General features: G+C 36.1%; 2 protein-coding genes across 2 annotated transcripts; one reads left to right on the top strand and one right to left on the bottom strand.

Annotated features, from left to right (window-relative positions):
• Nucleotides 1-5,111: 5,111 nt before the first annotated feature.
• Nucleotides 5,112-10,254, top strand: LOC123721737. The gene is made up of 2 exons (XM_045681370.1): nucleotides 5,112-6,497; nucleotides 6,610-10,254. Exons 1-2 carry the CDS (start codon nucleotides 5,112-5,114, stop codon nucleotides 10,252-10,254), a joined length of 5,031 nt encoding a protein of 1,676 aa, XP_045537326.1.
• A 2,581-nt stretch (nucleotides 10,255-12,835) lies between these two features.
• LOC123721736 lies at nucleotides 12,836-14,331 on the bottom strand. Its single transcript, XM_045681369.1, has 3 exons — nucleotides 14,284-14,331; nucleotides 13,378-13,528; nucleotides 12,836-13,014 (listed from the first exon to the last, which is right to left on the bottom strand). Exons 1-3 carry the CDS (start codon nucleotides 14,329-14,331, stop codon nucleotides 12,836-12,838), a joined length of 378 nt encoding a protein of 125 aa, XP_045537325.1.
• Between the last annotated feature and the right edge of the window lie 9,916 nt (nucleotides 14,332-24,247).

Raw genomic sequence — 24,247 nt, 5'->3', positions numbered from 1 at the left:
CAGAGGAAGGGGAGATATTCTTATCGTGTGCGTATCCTCCTCCATTCAGATGTCTATGGGTAGCAGTCATTTCGCCATTTCGGCGAATTCCGTAGACGGAATTCTGGCTCGGTTGTCACCTTATAATTTAAACAAAGTTATTAAATATTTCATTCTTATTTTACGTAACAAAGTAATTATTATAGCATTATATTTCTTCGTTTTTTATTATTTGTAGAAAAACTATTTGGTTAAGCCTTCTTTGGTTTTCAAATACCCTTTCGTTGCCGAAATTGAATTCGTCACTTCATATTCATGCGCATATCAATAAGGGTAAATTTAGTAAGTTTGGGACAAAAACCAAGTGAAATTACGTTTGCAGGTTCAAAACAATATTCTTAATATAATATACTCTGTATTTAGCAACACTGAATTCGATAAAATAAAAAAAAATACATATGTATAGGTATAAATGTCAAAATTATAATATATTGAAATTGTTAAACGATCATAAGTTTACAGATTTATTAAGGGACAGAACCTTGAAGCACTCAATGATTAAAAAAAAACAATTTTCCGACGATTACCTTAATTAAGTTTACGGCGAAGGAACATTAATTACTTGGCTAATAAAAGTTAAATTGAAATGTTAAAAGTAGTTCCTAATACAAAATTCACAGGATATCGAAAGCCTTTCGTAATTCTCAACAAATGTTACATGAATCTCATTTTATTTATTCAGTAACGACTCCCAGATATAAGTTTGTCCTTTTTGTCCCTGCCATCAACGTTTTACGAGGCCTGTTGTTTAGTAATATTACTATGCAAGCTTAAATAGCGTATTTTTATTCAGAATTTTGAAATAATTTTAAATAGAACGTACATAGTTGAAGAATTTAATTACCTCCCCACATATGATCAAATATCGTACAACAAACGATAAAAGTTAATTTAGTTCGTATTTTCTAATGAAATGATTTCGATCAAATTGCATTACGAAGAATAAACCTACATCATTATTACTTTTGAAATTGATTGCGTTTTCTTTATATTACAAGGTGGCAAACGAGCAAGCGGCCACACAAATTCGCCGAAATGGCGAAGCGACCGCTGCCTATAGACATTTGCAATTGCAGATGCGTTGCCTACCCTCAATCGACGAAAGAGGAGACGCGCAAAAAGAGAATATTTAACCTTCCTATGCATCTCCTCCTCCATCAAATCCATCTCCCCTTCCCATCCTTTCCTTATAAGAAAAGGGGTGGGAAGGGAAAGAGGACTAAAATTAGGCCACTTCACGCCTGTCTTCTATGTGGTCGTGGTATTTCACCGGGCGAGCCGACCAACTCGTGCAATGGATGTTGTTGTTGCTGGCGCCTACCACTACGTATAGAAAAAAGAAAAAAAATTAAACGTGAAAAAAATTCTGGTCATGCCTACCGCAATTCTAGATAGAAAGAGTAACGCTACAATTTTAAAATTATAAATTAAAAACATAAACAGTTCGTCCTTTTTACATTACACGTAAAAGCATTTCCATTTAGTTGCAATTTATTTGTAAATACAAAATTAAAATTCCCTCGATCAATTTGTGGCTTTACCTGTAACATTTTAATGGAACTACACTTAAACATTTATACATGCTTTATGTAAATTATGTAAGTACACGCTAAAATACGGAATAATACAATGTAACGTAGGAAAGTTATTTTATACACAATTTTAATACTTTTATCTGCAAATTAAGTTACGTAAATAATTTTCAATATATCTATATATATAAAAGAAAGTTGTGTTAGTTACACTATTTATAACTCAAGAACGGCTGAATCGATTTGACTGAAAATTGGTGGGCAGGTAGCTTAGAACCAGGAAAAGGACATAGGATAATTTTTAACCCGTTTTATATTTTTTTATACCGCGCGGACGGAGTCGCAGGTAAAAGCTAGTTTAATATAAAAAAATATTTCATTAAAAACGTATGTATAACTTACTAACTTTTGCCCGCGACTTTATCCGCGTGGAATTAAAAAAAGATATAACTAATAGCCTATGTGATCTTCTAGTTTATGTTCTATATCCATGTCAAATTTCATGGAGATCCGTTGAACTGTACTTAGGGATACTTATTTAAAATACAAGATAACTAATGCCCAGAGTGGCAGAGATTACGGTCTGCCATTTCTAACAGTAGCTTTCCATTCTAAAACACGTTTTATTTTTATAATTATTAAGCTTAACAGTAATATCTGCAGACGAAAAACTTTTTGGCTTTAACGAGTTTTCTGTAATAAAAACTTGGGAAATTACTTTATCTTATACCGTGATGTTTTACCGAAGAAATTTAATTTGTTGCTTCATTCTGACTGTTTAAAGGAAATAATTTATTAATTGTTTTAATGTTCGGGAGAAATTACGTAACGTCTTATTTTAGTGTCGGACCTGGTTGTACATATCCAATATTGCTATCAAAGGTTTGGACCTTTCACTGTTTAATATTTCTACATACGTAAATAAAAGGATAAATGCCTGTCGGATTCATGTACTCTAAAACTTTAATAAGTTCAGTATTTAGTAAACATAGTCCAAAGTAATCCCAATATCTTAACTAGGAATAACAAACTTTGTTCAAACTAAAACCATTAAGATACTCAAATTAGGTTTCCCGTTCAAGCTAAATTGCCATACTAACTTTAAGTAGAGTTTTGTACGAGTAACTAAGCAAAGGACATATTTAACATTATTGTATTGAAGGTTTGTATGTGTGATAATATCAAAACAAAATAATATTTTACTTTATATCACTTATATCTAAAACTAACAATGCTTTTATTTGGTACCCCTAACACAAGTCATCATCTCCCTGGCATTATGCCACTCACATGGGTACGGCGCACAAAGTTTTATATGTAAACCTTAAAGTTTCGGCTTAATTTTTTACAGCCAGCCACATGACTATAGCTAACCTTACTTGGGAGAAATACAGTAAAATTATTATTATTTTTTAATTAAAATTATAAAATGAAACATTTTACCATAAACTATTTTTATATATCTACATTTAAAGCTAATTACTTTAACATTACTCCTAAGAATACACCAACAATAAACGTGAGTAATTAAACATTGGAAATAAACCCTTATTACTGAGTAGTGATCATTATATATGTACCTACTACAGTGGTACCTTAACTCTTTAACACCTCTATGTTCGTGATAATCTGCAATGTCATTGTCATGTTTTATTATAATTACTGTTTAGTTACAAAATGATAACTATCAAAAGATTTCTTTGTAAATAAATAAACCTACGTTTTGACACTTTCGTCTTCTATTCGAGTGAACTCGATTTGAGTACTTAATCATATTTTATTGCATACACGTTACGAAATCTATCATATTTCAGGTGTTTTTAACAATAGGCGTAATTTATTGAATTAATTTTCAACCATGGCTGAATTATAACAAGTAGTAAGAAAGACCTTTTCAAAGCGAGCGTTGTACCTGATTTGGTAAGTAAGGCGAGGGCTTATAATAACGTCAGATTTTCTTTGCTTTTGTAAAGATAATTAATGTTCTACAGTAACGAGTTTATATTGAACCTAAAAGTCGAAATAAATCATGTAATACGTGTGATTCTAAAATAAGATATATTTATGATAGGTTTTTAGGTTATAAAGATTATGCCAAACAGTATATTTACTATCGACTTCTTACAAATTACTAGTAAACGATCTATATAGGTACTTACGATTTTAAATCTTACTAATATTACAAATACGGCTCAAAGTTGTAAATAGTTGCTCCGCAAGTGAAAAACGTGCTAAAATACAAAGCTGTGGTAAAAGCTTCGCGGAAGTACAAGTGCAATACACCATAAGACGCGGAAAAATAAGACGAGTGTGACGGTGCCAATACTTCGATCATCAAGCGAGGAATTGAGAAGATACAGACAGAAAAACAAAGAAATTCAACTTTTCAAAACTTCAAAAATTCCCGCCTTCGAAAAACGATCGACGACCTATACTTTTTAAATTATCGTCGGATAGGTCTTGTCGAGGTTCAGGTCCTCGAGTGGTTTTTCGAATTCTTCAGACGCGAAAAACTAAAGAAAAACCTTACAATACAAAAACCACGTGGCCACGAGGTCCTGGATCCCGATACGCGGAAGAGACGTGACACACCTTGCTGGAAAGCCCTTGACGAGCCGAACAAGAGGCTACCCTTAGATTTTAAATTGGACAACTAGTCGAGGAGTAATAAGACTAGGAAGTTGGTGAAAAAATTAGGACAACTTCAAAAAATCATAACTCTGTCACAATATCTGTGACACATATTATTTATTATTTTAAATTAAAGAGGAAATCAAGACAAAAAGATTGACACCCTTGTCATATTTTTCGGCCAAATAATTTCGGTGCAGTTACGTTTTAAAAAAAAAAAGACAAAATATTAAGAAAACTTTAAGTGATCATTAGAGACACTAAGGCTAGATTAAGTGAAGAATTTATTGTATATAACTAAAAATCTTGGTGCTACAAATAATATCAGTGAAAAAACGAAGTAAATAAGTGACTATTTAAAGTGGACATTTTGAAAATCAAATTACGTAAAACTTAAGATAAAACGTAAACAAGTTGTGAATCACCGCACACCTGCACCGTTGCACGCCGGCGTCATTACTCCCACGGCGGCGCCAACATTTTCCCACGGGGTAATTAGCGTGTGAACCGGCGCACCTGTTCGAGGGAAAATAAACAATTAATTAATAGAACATTGACTTGACGTCATAGACATTGTATTGACATATTGTTTTTTATCGTTTTATGTTTATGATTAGTATTATTATTATTGGTATATTTTGTGTTTTTAGATTAAGATAAATAATATAAGATAAACAGGTTATTGCCCTAATTAATTAGTTGTAGTATATTGAAGGGGTTATTGCCCCTCAATATTAGACTAAGTTTTAAATTGTTATTGACAGGGTTATTGCCCAAATAGTTAGTAATAAGTTAAAGGTCTATTGACTACTAGATTATAAAGTCTATTGACACTGTAAATAATTAGTTATAAGGTTTATTGACCAAAATAGTAATAAGTTTAATTATTGACGCATACCCCTGGAAAAAATGTTCCGCACTCCAGCGAAAAGTCAACACGAGGCCCCCGCCCCGGCGACAGACAAGACCTTTAACATTGACACCTCACCTAAGAGAATCTCAAAGGTGAGGAAGAGTATTGGAGATTGGGAGGCCGGGAATACCGAAGAAAAAGACAAAGACAAAGATAAACGCGTTCGCTCACCTCAAAAAACAGCGGACACGGAGACAGCTGCAAAAAGGATGATACAAACAAAGATAACAAAAGTAGCGGAACAATCACAATCACAGCCGCTACCTGCCAAAAAATACTTAAGTAACCAAACAGAAGCAAAGGCATGCTTGATAAAAATTAAAGAATGCTTAAATAATTCGCGAAATACTAAGACAGAATTAAAGCAAGACATCAAGGACGCAGCAGATAGATTGTATCAACTATTTTTGGAAGCGGAACAGAAAAAGGAACAAGGAAGCAAAGTAAGGAAAGAACAAGTGGAAGAAAAGGGAGAAAAAGAAACGGAAATGGACCAAAGAAGAAGAGAAACAGATATAATTACGAAAATGGAAAAATACTCCGAGCTGCTAAAAGAAAATAACGCAAAAATGGAAGAACTAAATAACAATCTAAAAAAGCATGCAGAGTTAAAAGAAACGTATACTTACGCGAGCGTAGCAGCCGGAGGGACGCGACGACTGCCATCGAGCAACCAGGCCACACACTCGGTGGCAGTCACATCCAGCGATGAGATGGAGACCGGAGAGCAGGTCCTGGAAAAAATCAGAAAAGCCGTTAATGCCAAAGACGAAGGGTTGAAAGTCGACAGCATTCGTAAAGGGAAGGACAGGAAAGTCATAGTGGGCTGCAGCACGGAAGTAGAGTTAAACAAGATCAAGGATAGATTGCGGGGTGCTGGCAGCGATTTAAAGGTAGCGGACATTAAGAACAAAGATCCCCTCGTGGTTCTACAGGATATCCTGAAGGTCCACGAGGACAAGGATATAGTTCAGGCCATCCGCAGGCAGAACAGGGACCTCCTGTCTGGATTGAAGGAGGAAGACCTGCGGATGGAGGTCCGCTACCGAAAAAGGGCCAGGAACGAGCTCACATGCCATGTGGTCTTGCGGGTATCGCCGACGCTATGGCGTCGGATGACGGACGCAGAAGCCGTACATGTAGACCTCCAGCGCGTCAGAGTGGCCGACCAGTCCCCTCTAGTCCAGTGCTCCAAGTGCCTGGGGTACGGGCACACGAAGAGGCTATGCACGGAGTCGGTGGAGGTGTGTAGCCACTGCGCGGGCCCGCACCTCAGGACAGAGTGTTCCAGCTGGCTGTCCGGAGAGCCGCCTTCCTGTCGCAATTGCCACAAGGCAAGATCCGACAGGAAGGATCACAGCGCATTCAGTGTCGATTGCCCGGTGAGGAAAAGGTGGGAGGCACTCGCGAGATCAACCGTAGCGTATTGCTAAGGGCGTCCCGGGTGCCCCCAGCGGATCCTCAACCGGGGACCGTCGGTATCACGTTGTGCAGGCGAACCTGCAAAGGTCTGAATTGTGCACGGCAGAGTTGATAAACGAGGCGAGCAAGAGGAAACTCGCGCTCGCGCTGGTCCAGGAGCCATACATAGGCAGGATTGGCGAAATGAGGCAGCGTCCAGGTATTCGAATAGTGCAATGTGCAGGAAACCGGACCGCTCAGTCGGTGGTAAAATCAGCCATTGTACTGTTCGACGACACCATAGATGTCTCCCATTGTCCCGACCTCACCACCTGCAACATTGCTGTTGCAAAGGTGAGGACCGCGGCGTGGGAGATCGGGGTGGTGTCGGTATACCTGGAGCCAGATAAGCCCATTGAGCCGTACCTGGACCAGATCGGCTCTGTCGTGGACAGATTGGGGATGGACAACGTGATACTAGGCGGGGACCTGAATGCGTGGTGCACGGACTGGGGCAGCCAGAAGACCGACGCGAGGGGACTGGAAGTGGCAGGGAAACTCGACGAGCTGGGGCTACAGCTTCTAAACGAGGGGTCTGAGCCCACCTTTGATACCATCCGAGGTAGTAGACGCTTCTGTAGTTGCGTCGACATCACTGCTTGCACGACCTCTCTTCTGGGGAGAGTGGTGGACTGGCGCCTCGCGGACGTAACCAGTTCGGACCACAGGGCAATCCTGTTCAGTCTGAATCTTCGATTGTCTGTGGGCATGGACATACGCTCATCCACCCGGGAGTACAATACGCGGAAGGCAAACTGGAGCGAGTTTCGATCGAAACTCGCTTCCAGATGGCAAGAGAGAGGCATAACACCAGCCGAAATTGAAGGGACCGTAGACCGGGAAAACCTTGAGAGACAGGTGGACCGATACGTGGAAACCGTGGTGGATGTATGCGAGGAAACCATGCCCAAGATTGGGAAGAGGCGGCGAACAGGATTGCCTTGGTGGTCCGAAAAGCTCTCTGACCTCAAGGCGAAAGTCTTGAGGTACAAGAGACGGGTACGCTGCGCAGCCCAGGTCCGGAGGGAGTGGGTCGTGCAGCAGTATGTCGACGCCAAAGACGAATACCTACGTGAGGTGAGGAGGGCTCAGACCGAGAGTTGGAAGAGCTTCTGCGGACGTCAAACCCGTGAGTCCATGTGGGATGGGATCTACAGAGTGATTGGCAGAACGACGAAGAGGTCGGAGGATATCCCCCTCGTCCGGGGTGGTACAGCCCTGGGCGGGGAGGAATCGGCCAGGGTGCTGGCGGAAACATTCTTCCCCGAGGATTCACTCGGGGAAGATGACGCGGCCCACACAGAAATGAGAAGGATGGCCGAAACAGTAAATGGGGGGTCACATAGTGAAGTATGTGACCCGCCCTTCACTAGGCATGAGCTCATGTGGGCCGCGTCAAGTTTCAACCCCAAAAAAGCCCCTGGCCCCGACGGCCTCACGGCAGACATCTGCCTGGCTGCCATCACTTTGGATCCAGAGCTGTTCCTGGCGATAGCAAATCGCTGTCTGGCACTGGCGTGTTTCCCCAGGAGATGGAAAGAGGCAGTGGTTGCAGTGCTTAGGAAACCCAATAAGGAGGACTACACGCACCCCAGATCGTACCGGCCTATAGGACTCTTGCCCATTATGGGCAAGGTCCTAGAAAAGATGCTGGTACGGCGGGTCCGCTGGTATACTGCGCCAATGATCAGCCGCCACCAGTACGGCTTCATGCCGCAACGCGGTACCGAGGACTCCCTCTATGACATGATTCAGCACATTCGAGCCGAAGTTGAAAAACGGAGGCTCGTTGTGCTGATATCATTAGACATAGAGGGAGCCTTCGATAACGCCTGGTGGCCGGCTGTGAGGTGCAGCTTAGCCGAGACTCGGTGCCCCGTAAACCTGAGGCGCCTATTCGACCACTACTTTAGTGAAAGAATAGTGCGCGTCAGGTATGCGGGGTCCGAGTGGGCCCGAAAGCCGACCAAGGGGTGCGTGCAGGGCTCCATTGGGGGTCCTACGCTCTGGAACCTACTGCTGAATCCGCTCCTGGTGGAACTGGGGGAGATGGGCGTCCGCTGCCAAGCGTTTGCTGACGATGTGGTTCTGATGTTCTCGGGCAACAGCACCGCGGACATACAAGGTGCCGCCAATGTGGCCCTCGACCATGTTCAGGGGTGGGGAGTTCGTAATAAGCTAAAGTTTGCGGCCCACAAGACCCGGGCCATGGTATTTACCAGAAAGCGAAAATACGACTCCCCACGTCTGAGCATGGGAGGGGGACACATTGAGCTGGTCACCAGTCTGAAGATCTTGGGGTTGACGGTTGACGATAGGCTCACTTTTAACAAGCACATACAAAATGTAGCAATAAAAGTGCAAAAGCTCTACCGTCAACTGTCAACCGCCGCAAGGATATCGTGGGGGCTGAACCCCGAGGTCATCAGAACCATATACGTCGCAGTAGTGGAGCCCATCGTCCTCTACGCCGCCAGCGTGTGGGCGCCGGCGGCACGGAAGAAGACTACTCAGAAGTTGTTAGACCGGGTGCAGCGCGGGTTTGCTCAAAAAATCGTAAGGGCCTATAGGACGGTCTCTCTAAACGCTGCCGTAGCACTCGCTGGCCTGCTTCCTCTGGACCTACGGGTACAAGAAGCGGCCCTTCTTTACGAAGTAAAGAAGGGCCACAGCCAGCGAGTGCTGCGGGACCGAGATTTGGAGAGACCGACAAAGTACGAAGAGGCCGAGCACCCCGCCCACCTGGAAGGGCTGCAGTTCGACTGCCTGACGGACGGTGACGAAGTTGCCCAGCGAGCTACCGTCGATGTAAGAATTTACACCGACGGTAGCAAAATTGACGGCAGAGTCGGCGCGGCGTTATCCATATGGGATGGCGCCGCGGAGACCTCCTGCCGGAAATTAAAGCTGGGGAATTTCTGCACCGTATATCAGGCGGAACTGTATGCCCTATATGAGGCCGTGAAATTTGTTGTCAGGAGCCCCTCAAGGAGGTTTGGCATTTACTCCGACTCCAGGTCCGCCCTAGAGTCGTTGCGTAGTATCGACTCCCTCCACCCCCTCGTAGGGGAAATAAGGAGAATGGTGAAAGGTTGTGTGGAAGCGGGGAAGGAAGTAAGGTTGAATTGGATAAAAGCGCACGTGGGGGTGGAGGGAAACGAGAGGGCGGACCAACTCGCAAAACAAGCGGCAGTCGGAGTAAAAACCAAACCTCATTACGACAAAGTCCCTGTTTCATTCGTCAAGCGACAACTCCGATTGGACTCGCTTGACGAATGGAACAGGCGCTACAAAGAGGGAGTCACGGCCTCGACAACGAGAGTCTTCTTCCCTGACGCCATTAGCGCCTACCCAGTGCTCCGCAAGTTAGAGTTGGACCCCGTGCTGGTACAAGTTCTAACAGGTCACGGGGGGTTCGCAGAATACTTACACAGGTTCAAGTGTAAGACGAGCCCCTCGTGCATCTGCGATCCGGCACGGGGCGAATCCGTGCTGCATGCCATAGTAGAGTGTCCGGTGTTTGGTAGGAAGAGAGTAGAATTTGAAACTGCAACAAAAGAGAAAATATCATTAGAAAACATAAACAATTTAATAAGAAACAAGGAGAGTAGAACAAAATTTATAGAATATTGCAAGGAAATAGCAAATAAGATAATAGATAGAAACAGAACACAATAGGAATGCTGTCGACATTAGAAAATAAGTAAGCTAGTTGCCAAAATGTGATATTTATTCTAATTTTACCTTTTACATTTTTTAACCTCGACATAAGTTTTAGTAAAGTTTTAAATTGTAAATCATTTTATTATTGTAATTCTAGCAAATTTATATGTATTCTAAATGAAAATTTTATATGTATATAGATAATAATTTTATAATGTTAAATTATATGACATAGCATTAAGTTTTAAAGTAGTATTAAGAAATAATGTAATATAAATTAGTAACTAGCTTAAGAATTTTATGATTAATAAAAAAAAAGATAAATAACGTCTCTGGCCCAAAATACGCCAGGGGTAGAACGAGAGGGCGGCATAGCGCCGCCCAAAAAAAAAAAAAAAAAAAAAAAAAAAAAAAAAAAAAAAAAAAAAAAAAAAAAAAAAAATATTACAAATACGAATGTTTAGATGGATTGATGGATGGATGGATGTTTGTTTGAAGGTATCTCCGGAACGGCTGAATTTGGCAAAGATGTAGAACATAGACTGGAAGAAAACATTGGTACTCATTAGGTTTTTTTTAATCCCGTTCGGAAGAAGTCACAGGGGACAAATTTTTAAATATGTGTTTCTAAATACTAAAAACAAAATGTAGTCGACTCATAGCAACTTGTGTACACAAAACACTAATATTTTATACGAAAAAATTGATCTTGAATTACAATTATTTTTATTGTACAGATAAGCAAATGTACCCGGAATATTTCTTAAGAATCCTGATAACTCTACGGCTTGTGTTTTGCACGAATGACACGTAATGCGAGGAATTGTCAGACCTTACGCGACATGCCTATGTCACGTTTCCCTTAATTCAATATGGCCGACATTTTTGAAATTTTAGCGACTTTAGGGGTTTTTTTTCGTCACGGGAAATGTAATAAAACAACCCTGTTTTTGTATGCGTCAGTTTATTCCTTGTATTTTTCTAAACGTGTTTCTTTACTATTATCAAGTCGTATGGCTGTTATATTGTAATTTGATCACATATTTCTTTAAAAAAACACACTGTTAAGAGTTTACAAAGAAATATTAAATAAAATACTATATTATTTTCTAATAGAATTTCTAGAACTTCGAACACGCTAGCTGGCATCTCTGGAGAGCGTAAACGCCTTTGAAACTTGTAATTCCCTAATGTTGCCGCCAGCAATTCAAGTTTGTTTAAACAGTTTGAAGTTGCTATTTGTGTTAATAATGCATTGGTACTTCTGTATATACGAACAATAAAGTGTTTATAGCGAAATTAAAAAAGAATAAAAAATAAATTCTTTCCTCAAATGGCAGACTAGGAACAACTTTTTTGGGTACACTAATGTTTCCAAATAAAATATAAAAAAATATGTTTATGTATAGAACTAAGCAGAACGCCGCTCTTGTTTGAATAACCATGCTCTTTGTTGCGGTTACTTTGTCATGCGGTGACACGTCTGAATTTAACCTCAACAACGTAAAAGACGAAAATAAAATATGGAGTATTTATGAGTATCTAAAATTAAAACATTTTATACAACCTCTCTTTACCATGTTCGTACTTAAATGTTTAATTTAAAAATATTTTCAGCATGATAAATATAAAAAGAAATTCATAATGAATTAAAAAATATGTCGTATCAATAAGACTTTCAAATATCAACTAGAAATACTACGCATTGTGTGGATACGAAAGCGATGTAGCCCACGCTACAAATTTCGGTGAGAAACAAAAAACTTAAGCCCTTCTCAGTGGCATCGGACCCGATTCAATGCTAATTTTCGCGCTATGCGTTCTGCATCCACTCGATGCCAAGACAGGTATGAAAAATCAATGGCAAGCGTGCAATTGATGGCCACCTACACAATATTTTGGGCACGTCGTTGCTGACAAAAAATTCATTATGCACTACAAAAAATTATTTAAAAAATTATTTGATGGCATGTCTGTAACTTCATTAAACAATTCTTTACAAAAAAAATGGCACGTTGTTACTTAAAGGTTTGCGATTCCTGGCTTAGGAGATCCTATCTGTAGCGGTTTCGACTGTCAAAACTCTTGTAGTGATACATATTAGCACCCCTCACATTCTCTTTAAAAACAATTGAAATAACAATATTTAAAAACATAAGTACTGTAGTCAAAACCCGCAGTTGGACGAAGACAGCATATTTTTACATTTTTTCAATTATTCGACTGAAGAAGGTAATTCAGTGCTTTTCATTATTCTATATAATGCTGATGATAATTTATTCATTTAAAGCTGCTAATTACGTATTAAAAAGTAATTAAGTCTAAAGAAAAACTCTTTGGTTCAAGGAAAATTATTAATGAAATTGAAACGGTCCTCGTTAGAATCATTCAATTAAAGCTCAAAGTCAAAGCTAAGCAAACAATAGCTGGGGTGCAGAGGCGCTGTTTTTGATCGTCATTATCTCTCGTTCCTTAGTTTAACTCACAGTTAAATTAACCTATTAGGACGTAAATATTGATTTATTTTTTTCTATTCTGATTAAAACAAATAATCTTATTTCAAAGTTGTTTGTTTCTAGGTATTATTTAAACTTAACTATTTAAAATTAGTTACTTTCTTAAACTGAAGAAGTATTACAAGATAGGACGCTAGCAATCCGAAGAATTTGAATGGAAACGATATGTTCAAATCAAACATACGAAAAACTGAAAATGATAAACTTCGAACCTCTGTCAATTCTAACAGGGACCTGGCAATACTGCGATTTTTCTTGTCTGTAACAATTAACAAAGAATATTTAACTTGGCAACAAAAGATTAAAAAAAATTACAAACTATAGTACAAAATATAGCTCCGAATCGACACAATTTGTTTTCACCTTTGGTCGACCACCAAAGTTTTCTTCGTTTAAGATTCTTATCAAGTAGAATTCGCACTCAAAGAAATAATTACTTTAACTTTCTTCCAGATCTCTTTCGCAAAGTCACTTTTAATGGATTCTAATTATAATTAGTGATTTCATATAAAAATTTAATTCATCTAATTCTTTTGTTACAATTAGTGTATTTTTCATTGAATAAATCTAAATGTATTAACTTGTGCCTGAACTCAAGCCATATTATATCTAGTAGTCTTACCAAAATAGTTTTTATAAATTCTTGTATACAGCGCAGTTTGTAAGAGCATAACCTCATCGTGGATACCTTGTCCTTCTTTACATATCGTGAAAATTGGCCCGAATACTGCCAAAAACATAGCCACATCGAACAGTCCCTCCAGCCAAGTATACTGCAAATAATATTTACTATGGGATTGCATATTCGAAACACTTGAATTTTAAACACTAGCTACAACCTGTGACTCCGTCAGGACGGAATTAAAAAAAAAAACTTTATTAGTAGCCTATGTGGTGTTTCAGGCTGTAATCTCTCCTATTCTAATTTTCATTCAGATCTTCGCAGATGTTCTGAAGTTGCGTAATCACAAACATCCATCCATACAAACTTTAGCTTTTATACCTAATATAGTAGAATACTGGATAAGCGAGAGTTCGAGGGACCATGTCGTTTTCCTCACTTATAGAAGGTTCTCTAACCCGAATTTCTCGCTTATAGCTGTCGTCTGTCGGACCAGGCAATGTCTCGCTTATCCAGTTCTCGCTTGTTTAGTAGGTTCGACCTTGTTAATCAAATGATTGCTCTCATTCTATTTGAAATAAAAATGATTACAATATGTTTAGTGTAAGTGTTCAAATCACTGTTTGTACTTTTAATTCTTACATAAAATAATTGACTTATTGAAACTTTCGTTTGAAATAGTTTAATACAATAATTAAAATCACGTGTACTTCAGTGTACTAGTATGTACCACCAAGTATCTGACCCGTCGTGTGAGGCGTGACGCAACCACGAACCCAGCCCCCGGTAATCACTCGACCTGATCGATAGAGGATCTCAGTGAGTCTGACACTAGGCGGTAAATACACTGGACTACATGCGTGAGTTTAGTCGTGATTTTAATTCGTGTTAGAACAGATTACTTACTTCATTGTTAATAACATGCAACGCAGCTTCGTAAGCCCAAACTAACATCACCAGAAATGTAGTTGAAATAATCAGAAGTAACTGAAATAACAAAAGTATTAAGTATTGTCTATGTTTCTATAACTAAATCATTAATGTTTTATTATATAAATATTGAATTAGGTATTAAAAATATTTTTACCTGCCATTGTAACGCCGAATTTAATAAGTCGTATATGGTGATAATTTTCGAGTACAAATTAAGCAGTTTTCTCACACTAACATTCTTATTATTATTTACTAATTTTGCAATATATTTTTCTTTATAATTAATAAAGTCACTTTCGGAACAACGCATCATATCATTCGTCGGAAAAGAGGTCAGTAATAAAATTCTAACATACTTTAGCCGTAGTTTAATAAATCCAAATAAATGTCCATAGTAATGTAGTTCCCATACATGACTCAAATGCTCCGGTAACAACTCCAATGTCACATTATCCAAATGCTCTATACTTTTACGCCAAATGTTTAAAATTACAACAAGAATCAAATTAAACATGCCTTGTAAACAATTAATTACTGATTTAGAAGTCATAATCTTTTTAGACATAATTTCATTATCAAATTTAAATATACCTTCGTAAAATTGGAGAATAGTTCCGTTATAAATAATTGCGATTATAGCGCAAACCAAGTATTCTGTTACGTTAATTAACTTCAGATAAAATTGTGATGTATTCGATTTTAATACGGAGTAAAATATAAGCATATTAATAAAGAAAGAATACGCCAATACAATGATTTGATATTTGATTCCTAGTTTAAATAATATAGTTAACCTGTTAATTCCTAGGAGCCATGCGATCACGCCGTAAACCTTCGATATCAAGTCTATAGAATTTCTACTAAATTGTTCAACGTAAGTATTAACGCGTACATTTGGAAAAGCCATCGTGACTGACTGGATCACCACACCAAAACCAATAAACTAAACAGCGTCACTTAATGTAAATATAGTTTGGAAACAATGATTACAATATTATGTTAGTACCGAATTCATTACTATAAAAGCTTTTTGGAACACATTATTATAATGCTCGTTATTTTTGAAGTATATAAATATATATAATTCGCTTTATTTATTTCGTGACTATTATGAAAATTGAACTAATTTCTTATACAATTTCCTATTGCCATAAGTAAAATTATGTTTTATATCTTAATTCCTCTGTGAATTCATATTTGATCGATTCGATACATATCAATTTTGATATCGATTCAGAATTATTCTATTATTTTAGAAAACAAATATTCAAACATTTCCAATCTTAAGAAAGTAGTCTTACTTGCCTTATTCGGATTTACCTCTTTGTATTATTGTTGAATGGAAATTGCCCTTTGAAATAAGTAAATATTTCTTGTATTCATTATAAACTTCGAAAATGAAATACACAGAATACCTTTCAGCCAATTCGGTTTTCTCGAAACATTAGTACAACGCTTTCTCGGAAGTTTTCTATTGATGTTTCTCTCAACAGCCGGGCTCTTAGTAAGTCAACATCAAATTTCTAGGTAAGCAAAAGGAAACTCCTTTTGTTTACTTCCTTTCACTGCATATTATCGTTAATGAATCCTAAATAAATTTTATAACTTAACCTTGTATATAGTCAAACTTTAGCAAAACTTACAATTCTATCAATCACATTAGATAATTTTACAAAAACGAATCTAATACGTTTTTCATCTTAACCACTTTATCACAGAAAAAAATATAAGTTGAATAGCTAACAATTAATTATATAAAAATTTATGTTTATCCCTTATTCTATCCTCAACAAACCAAAATTGGAATTAACGAATTTTAGCGTTCATTTTAATTTGTATAATGTTTAGTATTTTAATTTGTATCCGGCACAGACATACAATATTCGTAATAGAAATGCTACAATCCAAGAAATCGCTTTCTTTAACCTAAAAAATGAAGTGAAAAAAGAATATGTATGCTATTGCAAATAGGTCAAGTATGTGCCACTTGCTTTTATCGTGTCAAATACACAAAGAGCTAATATCATTTTTCTTCACAAATAATCAAAGGAAAAAGCATTATTTCCCAATCTTTTTATTGAAATAATACAATTTAATATGATTCGTGATTTTTACATCAGATATACTATCCATGGGTTTCTGATTTTTTTTTTTGTGACTGAGTAGTCACTGTTTGCCTTGATGAGGCATTTACAGTTTCACCGGGCTTGAGGTGGCCGGGCGCATATGGCGCTTAGCCTAAACCTCGTTTAAGTGTAACTAGGCTCGAGGGCTCCCTCAGGAGCCTCGGCTCGGGCTGTTACTTCGTTATTATTACCGGATTGGGAGGTTTAGGTCACCGAGCTCTTAGGGGTTTCTGAGACTATAATCTCTGTATATATATATCCTTATTTCTGTCATCATCTTTGACAAAACAAATATAGCGATATGTTTTAAACGGGGATATTATTCTCAGAAATCCACGGTAAGTAAGATAAATCTACAGAAAGCGACCACTTACGAAAGCATTCAACCATCACCTACCATACATCTACTATAATAAGTATAATTGTGTATCCATATGTATTATAGTGTCTTATAGTAGTTAATAATTAGTGCATACAATAATTAATAAGAAGTTTAAGTTAAACAATTATTTTAATTAAGTTATCAAGCTGCTTCACTTATTTCATCCAGTGCCAGGAACTTTGAAAGAGACTAATGAATCAGTTCTCAGTTCTCGTCTACGATATCACAGCATTAACGAACTCTTGAGACTTTGTATAGAAGTCAAATAACTTAAAATTTTACTCTTATATAATTAACATCAAACTTAATGGACTTTGCTTAGTATAAAATGATTTATTCTATTGCTAACCTTTTGAGAAAATGCATTAAGCTTCATTATTTTCTGTTAATTCATTTGTAACTGTATTTTAACATGATTAACAAACTTACATCATACATTGGTTCTGATTAGTTTTAATTATTATTATTACAAATCTCTTTAACTTTGATACTATACTGAAACTGAAATTTAGTTAAGGAATACAGTGACGGACACACATGAAAAGATGCAAAAATGTGCTATAATTATAAAAATAAAAATGCTACACATCATATTTTGAAAATTCAATCTTATCTTATCTTACTTATATTATAAATTCGAATGTTTGGATGGATGGATGTTTGTTTGAAGATATCTCCGGAATAGCTCAACGGATAAAAAGTACTGGTATGTTAAAGACGAAAGTCAAACGACAGAATAGTGGTAGGCATTTAGTATTAGGCATTTAGAACGTCGGTGGCTCAGGGGTTTAAGCACTTGACTTGCAATCTGCAGGTCCTGGGTTCGAATCCCGCCATGTACCAATGTGTTTTTCGATTTTCGATTTACATATGTACATTTATCCGACGTTCTTACGGTGAAGGAAAACATCGTGATGCAACCTGCACATATCTGAGAAGAAATTCAATGATATGTGTGAAGTCAACCAACCCGCACTTGGCCAGCGTGGTTGACTATGGCCTAGTCACCCCTAACTTGGGGTAGGCTCCGAGCCCCTCGGTGGGGACGTATAGTGAGCTGATGATGATTTAGTATTGATCGCATAATATTACATTAAATTTCAATTTCTAAACTAACCCTATTTCGTACAGATGTTCAAGTCGTAAAACGTATATTTCCGTTTCATATTTTTATGAACATCGTTGAACATAATGTACAACATTTTGATGTATCTTCAGACTGGATATTGCCTATAAAATACCTACTTAAAACTTTTAAACATAACAGGTATATAAGTAAAAGACATGAAAAACTTAAACATAACTTAAAATGAAGACCTAAGACAATCAAGATTCAAAAATTTGGACGAACAGTTTTAATTTTCTAATAATCATGTGCTTTAAATAATTAACACATTACCAAGAAAAGAAAAATGATTCGTGTCAATATAGTTCAAAGAGTTTTTGTATTTGTTATTTGAATTTAGTTCCTTAAACCTACTGCACACAGCCGCGAAAACGAATCGGAATTGAATCGAAATGAAGTTTATTTTTAAACTATTGTGAATTTAGTTAATTCCGATAAACAGTTCAGTACAATATAATGTAAAGAATATTATGATTAGTTTTCTATGGGTTTCCACTGTTGAAGCACATTACTAAATACATATTGTCATCTCTCAATTTCTCTTTATAAAAACAAAGACTACCATCTATATCTTAATATAAGTGTTACAGCAGTGTACTTTCAAGGTCAGTGTCGCAGAGTTTGATGTCTTCCGTTCGCTTTTGCTTCAGTGTGTTACAGGCGTTACAGTGTCAAGTTTCCCTGCAACGAATTTCGGTTAGCAAACGTGCTCCAAGTCCATTAACTGAGTGACTTTAGTGGTAACACTACAGTACAATACGACCATCCGCAACTCTCACGTAAATTGAAATGATATGACATTACTAAAAAAATGTAGCATGCGATGTGGACGTGTGTTTTCTTTTATTTCATGAGCTATTAATGATTTTGATTGTTTTGCATGTTTTGAATAGTGATTTAAGATACAAAACTAGAAACTAAAAGTAAAACCAGTGAGGACTTCTATCTGCGTCGTTTATGTGCAAACATTTTGAAAAAGAATATTGAATTAAAATAAAATATTGGTATGAGTTTATTCCGCGGAAAATTGCATCTACATAAAGCTATATGCACAAGCGGCGGCACCTGTTAGCTTTAACGTCTGTTGTGGAACTTTCCACTATGCACTTTAATTCCGTATATTGAAATTGGGCCCAGCCGCATTGCGTTGGTAAATTAATTCGAACCCAAGGTTGTGTTTGAATTATTGTCAATATGTATTCAAATAAAATTTTAAGGTATAAATAATCTAGTTATAAACATCGTTAATTTTTTTGTTAAGAATGGCATTAAAACTTTTGTGCATCAACTTTTCTTTGCGTTTTTGAAAAATTAATTTCGAACCTTTATCTGTTATTGATAAAAAAGATACATACGAATTTAAGTTTTTTTAAGACTCAAAAAAGGTTATATATCGGTTTGAATTTGAAAATTTATTGCTGACAGAGTCATGTTAGTAATTATTCATAACTTTATACCATAATACTCCTACTTCGATATTAATTTCAATAAAATCCATTTTATACAATTTCCAATAGATAATAATTCAGTAATTTCTTATAGTTACGCTTTCAATCTAATGAATAAACAGAAATAGAGTGACATATGACAATGTTGCCACACATAATATATTAAACAAATGAGCATTACTTTACCACCATTTCAGTATCTAGTTTCAATCGTTCCCAATATGTCGACTCCAACAGTGCTAGTTAATAACTACGTTGAAAATAAATCTAAATTACCGTTTGATTTTTTATCTAAAGTATACATAGTTTCTGAGTGGTTTATAGGCATCAATAGACTACCAATAATTTACAAAACGAAACGTATTTGTAATATATTTATAACGGGATATCCTTTAATATTCAACTGTACGATTCTCGCCTCTGTATTTACATTACATCCGTGTAGTTTAAGTGAAATTATAGTTGTGATTAATTTAATACAATATTTCATTTGTTCATTCGTAGGTTATTTTTCGCGGGACCGATTAAAACATTATTACGTTATGTTGTTCAAATTTGATAAGAAAATTAGATCAAAATGGCTTGTATCAAATAGTTCAAAAAACAATTTTCTACAAATTTCCTTTATGGTGATCTGTTTTTTCGTATTCAATATATTATCCCGAAAAATAGAAAAGATGACGGATTTGTTGCCAGAATTATATCCAGTTGTTTTAAACCATATGATAGAATTGCATTATTATGGACATCTCCTCGGTCTCCTTGAACTAAGACTTCGGACAATCAGAATTTTATTATTATCATCATTTCCTATACCCGGTAAAGATATTAAAAATTTCTCTGAAAAACAATTTATTGACGACGAAGACGTAAATGTAATTAACCTACGTAAAGATAACTCTAATGTTGAAATAAAGAAATTGATGCAAATGTATAATCACATTATTGAAACATACGACTCTCTTTATGTTACCATAAAATGGCAGGTAAATATTTTTATTAATCAATTATATTAATATAAATATTCGTTTAATTATAAAGTATGACTTAACTTTTGTTACAGGTACTAACGATACTCGCAACATCTTTCTTGACAATATTACGCATGTCATATATTGCAGCATTTCAAATACTAAGCAATACAGTAAGTTAATTTAATTAACTTCAATAATTACATTCTTGTCTCGTTTATTTTAAACAGAATGTGACAGTTGTTAATAAAAGTCGAAATGTAGTTCATCATCATCATCATCATCATCATCAGCTCACTGTACGTCCCCACTGAGGGGCTCGGAGCCTACCCCAAGTTAGGGGTGACTAGGCCATAGTCAACCACGCTGGCCAAGTGCGGGTTGGTTGACTTCACACATATCATTGAATTTCTTCTCAGATATGTGCAGGTTGCATCACGATGTTTTCCTTCACCGTAAGAACGTCGGGTAAATGTACATATGTAAATCGAAAATCGAAAAACACATTGGTACATGGCGGGATTCGAACCCTGGACCTGCAGATTACAAGTCATGTGCTTAACCCCTGAGCCACTGACGCTCGCTCGAAATGTAGTTGATTTATTATAATTAATTATTATAATAAAATTATCGTAAATAAGCAACTAATAAACAACTAACAAATAATTTCATTGATTAATTATAAATTATTTTACAGTTAACATGGGAGAATGCTTTAGTTCACATTTTCGTATCAGCGTTCGAAATAATACCGCTGATAGTACCTTGTTTATATTGCGAGAAGATTCGTATTGAAGTTCAGTTACTGAGGGCTTCACTCCATATAAGAATATTCAACAACGTTTTTGGTAAAATACTTATAATATTACAATTTTAAGTATAAAATGTCACTTGCATTTTTAATAATTTTTACATGCCTCTCCTTGTGTTATAAAAAAAAACTTTGACTTGTTACAAGTAACAAGCCGTGTAATACAGTTTCGTTTTTTTTTTCGTTCGTTCGTTTTCCTTACGAAGGGTCAGTAAATTATGACTCTTCCATATGTCTTTATCTCAATCTCTTTACGCCATTCCGACTATTGATACATTTTGTTTAATGTCTTTTCAGATAAACCAAGCCGCAGCATTGCAAGTCACTTCGTTACGCTGACCGAAGTCCGAAGTCTGTCTGTCTCAGTGTTTCGTATGGTTGATATAAACGCATCTCTACCATTTAAATACGTTGGTCTGGTCACGTCCTATCTCGTTATATTGTTACAATTTGATAAAGTTATACATTTAAACAATTGAATTGCAAAATTGTTTTTTAAGAAGAATGGAAGGGTTTATGGAAATGGTACGGGGCAACGCAATTCTCGCAATGCAACCTTACAACATTAATTTCGACTAAAGTTATATTAATTGTGTGTTTTATTACTTAGTGTTATGCAAATTATTGTGACAATTTCTTGGGAAAGCACAGTTTATTTGTATCACTTTAGATTTTATCACAACATTTATCTATTCTAATAAAGTGTGAAGTAAAAATATTTGTTCTCTTTTATCACTACCATTAGATAACATGCCAAAATTCTTGTATAAAAACAACTGCTGTTATTAGCGAAAAATAACACCGCTACTTTACTTGCATTTCAATTATATTAGACAATTATATAAGACAATTTTACTGAATAATTATCATTGAAAATAGCTTTAACCAACGGTGTGTGAAATTAGAAGTTGGTACTAATAAATAATTCAAAATGTACATCAACAATAAAAGACAAGTTTCCGGTTAAATACATTACTTCAAATACGATATTTCCAACTTAAATTAATCTAACCATTAAATTGTACCTACTGCCGAAAAATGTACCTCAATTTTTCAAATTTAAAAAGATAATGACATAATGCTTTATACAAGTGTATTCACAATGTAAATCCGCAACAAGGATTACAACTCTTTCTTCAATCATCATTTCTACATATCCAATAAACTAAAGTGTTCCTTTCATCTAATTGTTCAAAATAACGTAATAAACAAAGTAACTAACGACCCGACAGACCGCCAAGTTCCATCCACACCACCTCGATGGCTGGCAATCCACAACCGTGCGGTTTTCGCGTAGCTTTCTACCGCGTACCGCCGCGTTGTGGAATGGTCTGTCCTCGGCGGTATTTCCAAACCGCTACGACTTAGGGTCCTTCAAGAAGCGAGCGAATCACCTTCTCAAAGACCGGCAACGCATTTGCGATTCCTCTGGTATTGCAGATGTCCATGGGCGTCGATGAAGACCTTGGTGTTCCCGCTGCTCGTTTGCCCCCTTCTCTTATAAAAAAAAAAAAAAAACTTCTAAGTAATACCATACCGTATACGTCTAATATAGTCCACGATATCTGTTTACACGTTGTTTGATAACAGAGTAACAAATTACAAACTTAGATTGATTAGCTGTGACGTCTCAGCACTGAAACCAACCCTGAAATGTGATTTTGTACCGATGCGTAAATGTTTGCATTTTGATAAATGAAATTTTAAACGGAAATAAAAAAAAGAACTCATCTCTGACAACTAAGTTAAAAAAATATTTCAACCTCTTCCAAATGAAACTTGTGGTAACCAATTTAAAAACCAAGAAGCTCGATTTTTATGCTCATATAATACGGAAAAAATTACGAATCGGATGACGTCTCATACTTTAAACGGTCATGTTCGGGCTACAGTCGGTCAAAATGGAATGAACATAGTACATACAAGACCACATAAATATTAACATATAGCAACTTTATCTCCGCCCTCCTGTTAATAGGGCAATAACGTGAAGAAGCAGCTAACCTAATGAAAAATAAATCGAATCTCTACATTGCACTGATGTTCACTAAAGCGATAATATAAAAATGACAGAATTTTTATTGTAATTAAAATTGCTAAACAGTATTGAATATAAAACGTTATTTAGCCAAGGTTTAATTTCACTTTGTCGATCAAAGTAATTCATTCATTAGAAGCAAGCTGAAACTCCTCGTGAGCTGAAGTGTTTAAGTAATTTTCATACGAATATCAGCAAGCTTATAAAATATCCTTGGGGTCATGAAATAAGCACAGTCTAAATGCAGAAACCGACCTAAAATATTATACGTGTATACATAAAATGTATTAATAAGAGCTACGAGTATATGTATATACATAAAACGTCAAAGTCATTTATTTAGTATTTTTGCTAAAATATAAGTGTCATCTACCGTTATTAAAACAAAAACTGTAAATGCGGTAGAAAGATTTGTTTAAATTAACTAGTTATAAAAATCGTTAATTTTACAAATTCAATTCAATAAGAATCGAAGTAGAACTTTTGCGCATCAATTGTTCGGTGTGTTTTGGAAAAATTAATTTCGAACGTTTACCTAATATTCATTAAAATACATACGAATTTAATTTGAAATTAAGACTCAAAAAAGTTATTGCTTTGAATTTGAAAACTTGTTGATGACAGAAACGTTATAGTAATTAATCATAACTTTATACCATACCACTCCTCGATACTTCGATATTAATTACAATCAAATTCATTTTATACATTTTTCAATAAATTATTTAGTAATTTCTTATAGTAATGCTTTCAATCTAATGAATAAACAGAAATAGAGTGACATATGACAATGTTGTCACACATAATATATTAAACAAATGAACATTACTTTTCCACCATTTCAGTATCTAGTTTCAATCGTTCCCAATATGTCGACTCCAACAGTGCTAGTTAATAACTACGTTGAAAATAAATCTAAATTACCGTTTGATTTTTTATCTAAAGTATACATAGTTTCTGAGTGGTTTATAGGCATCAATAGACTATCAATAATTTACAAGACGAAACGTATTTGTAATATATTTATAACGGGAT

The sequence above is a fragment of the Papilio machaon genome, chromosome 15 (genome assembly GCF_912999745.1).
Source record: "Papilio machaon chromosome 15, ilPapMach1.1, whole genome shotgun sequence".
Taxonomy (NCBI): Eukaryota; Metazoa; Arthropoda; class Insecta; order Lepidoptera; family Papilionidae; genus Papilio; species Papilio machaon.
This window is presented reverse-complemented; position numbering and strand designations above follow the sequence as displayed.

What these genes read in the sequence shown, in the direction of transcription:
- LOC123721737 (XM_045681370.1), top strand. Translation starts at nt 5,112, where the DNA reads ATGTTCCGCACTCCAGCGAAAAGTCAACACGAGGCCCCCGCCCCGGCG. An exon ending in CATTCAGTGTCGATTGCCCG is followed by an intron (nt 6,498 to 6,609) that starts GTGAGGAAAAGG and finishes CACGTTGTGCAG; the next exon opens with GCGAACCTGCAAAGGTCTGA.
- LOC123721736 (XM_045681369.1), bottom strand. Translation starts at nt 14,331, where the DNA reads ATGTTAGTTTGGGCTTACGAAGCTGCGTTGCATGTTATTAACAATGAA. An exon ending in TGCATGTTATTAACAATGAA is followed by an intron (nt 13,529 to 14,283) that starts GTAAGTAATCTG and finishes TATTATTTGCAG; the next exon opens with TATACTTGGCTGGAGGGACT. An exon ending in AATTTATAAAAACTATTTTG is followed by an intron (nt 13,015 to 13,377) that starts GTAAGACTACTA and finishes TAATTGTTACAG; the next exon opens with ACAAGAAAAATCGCAGTATT.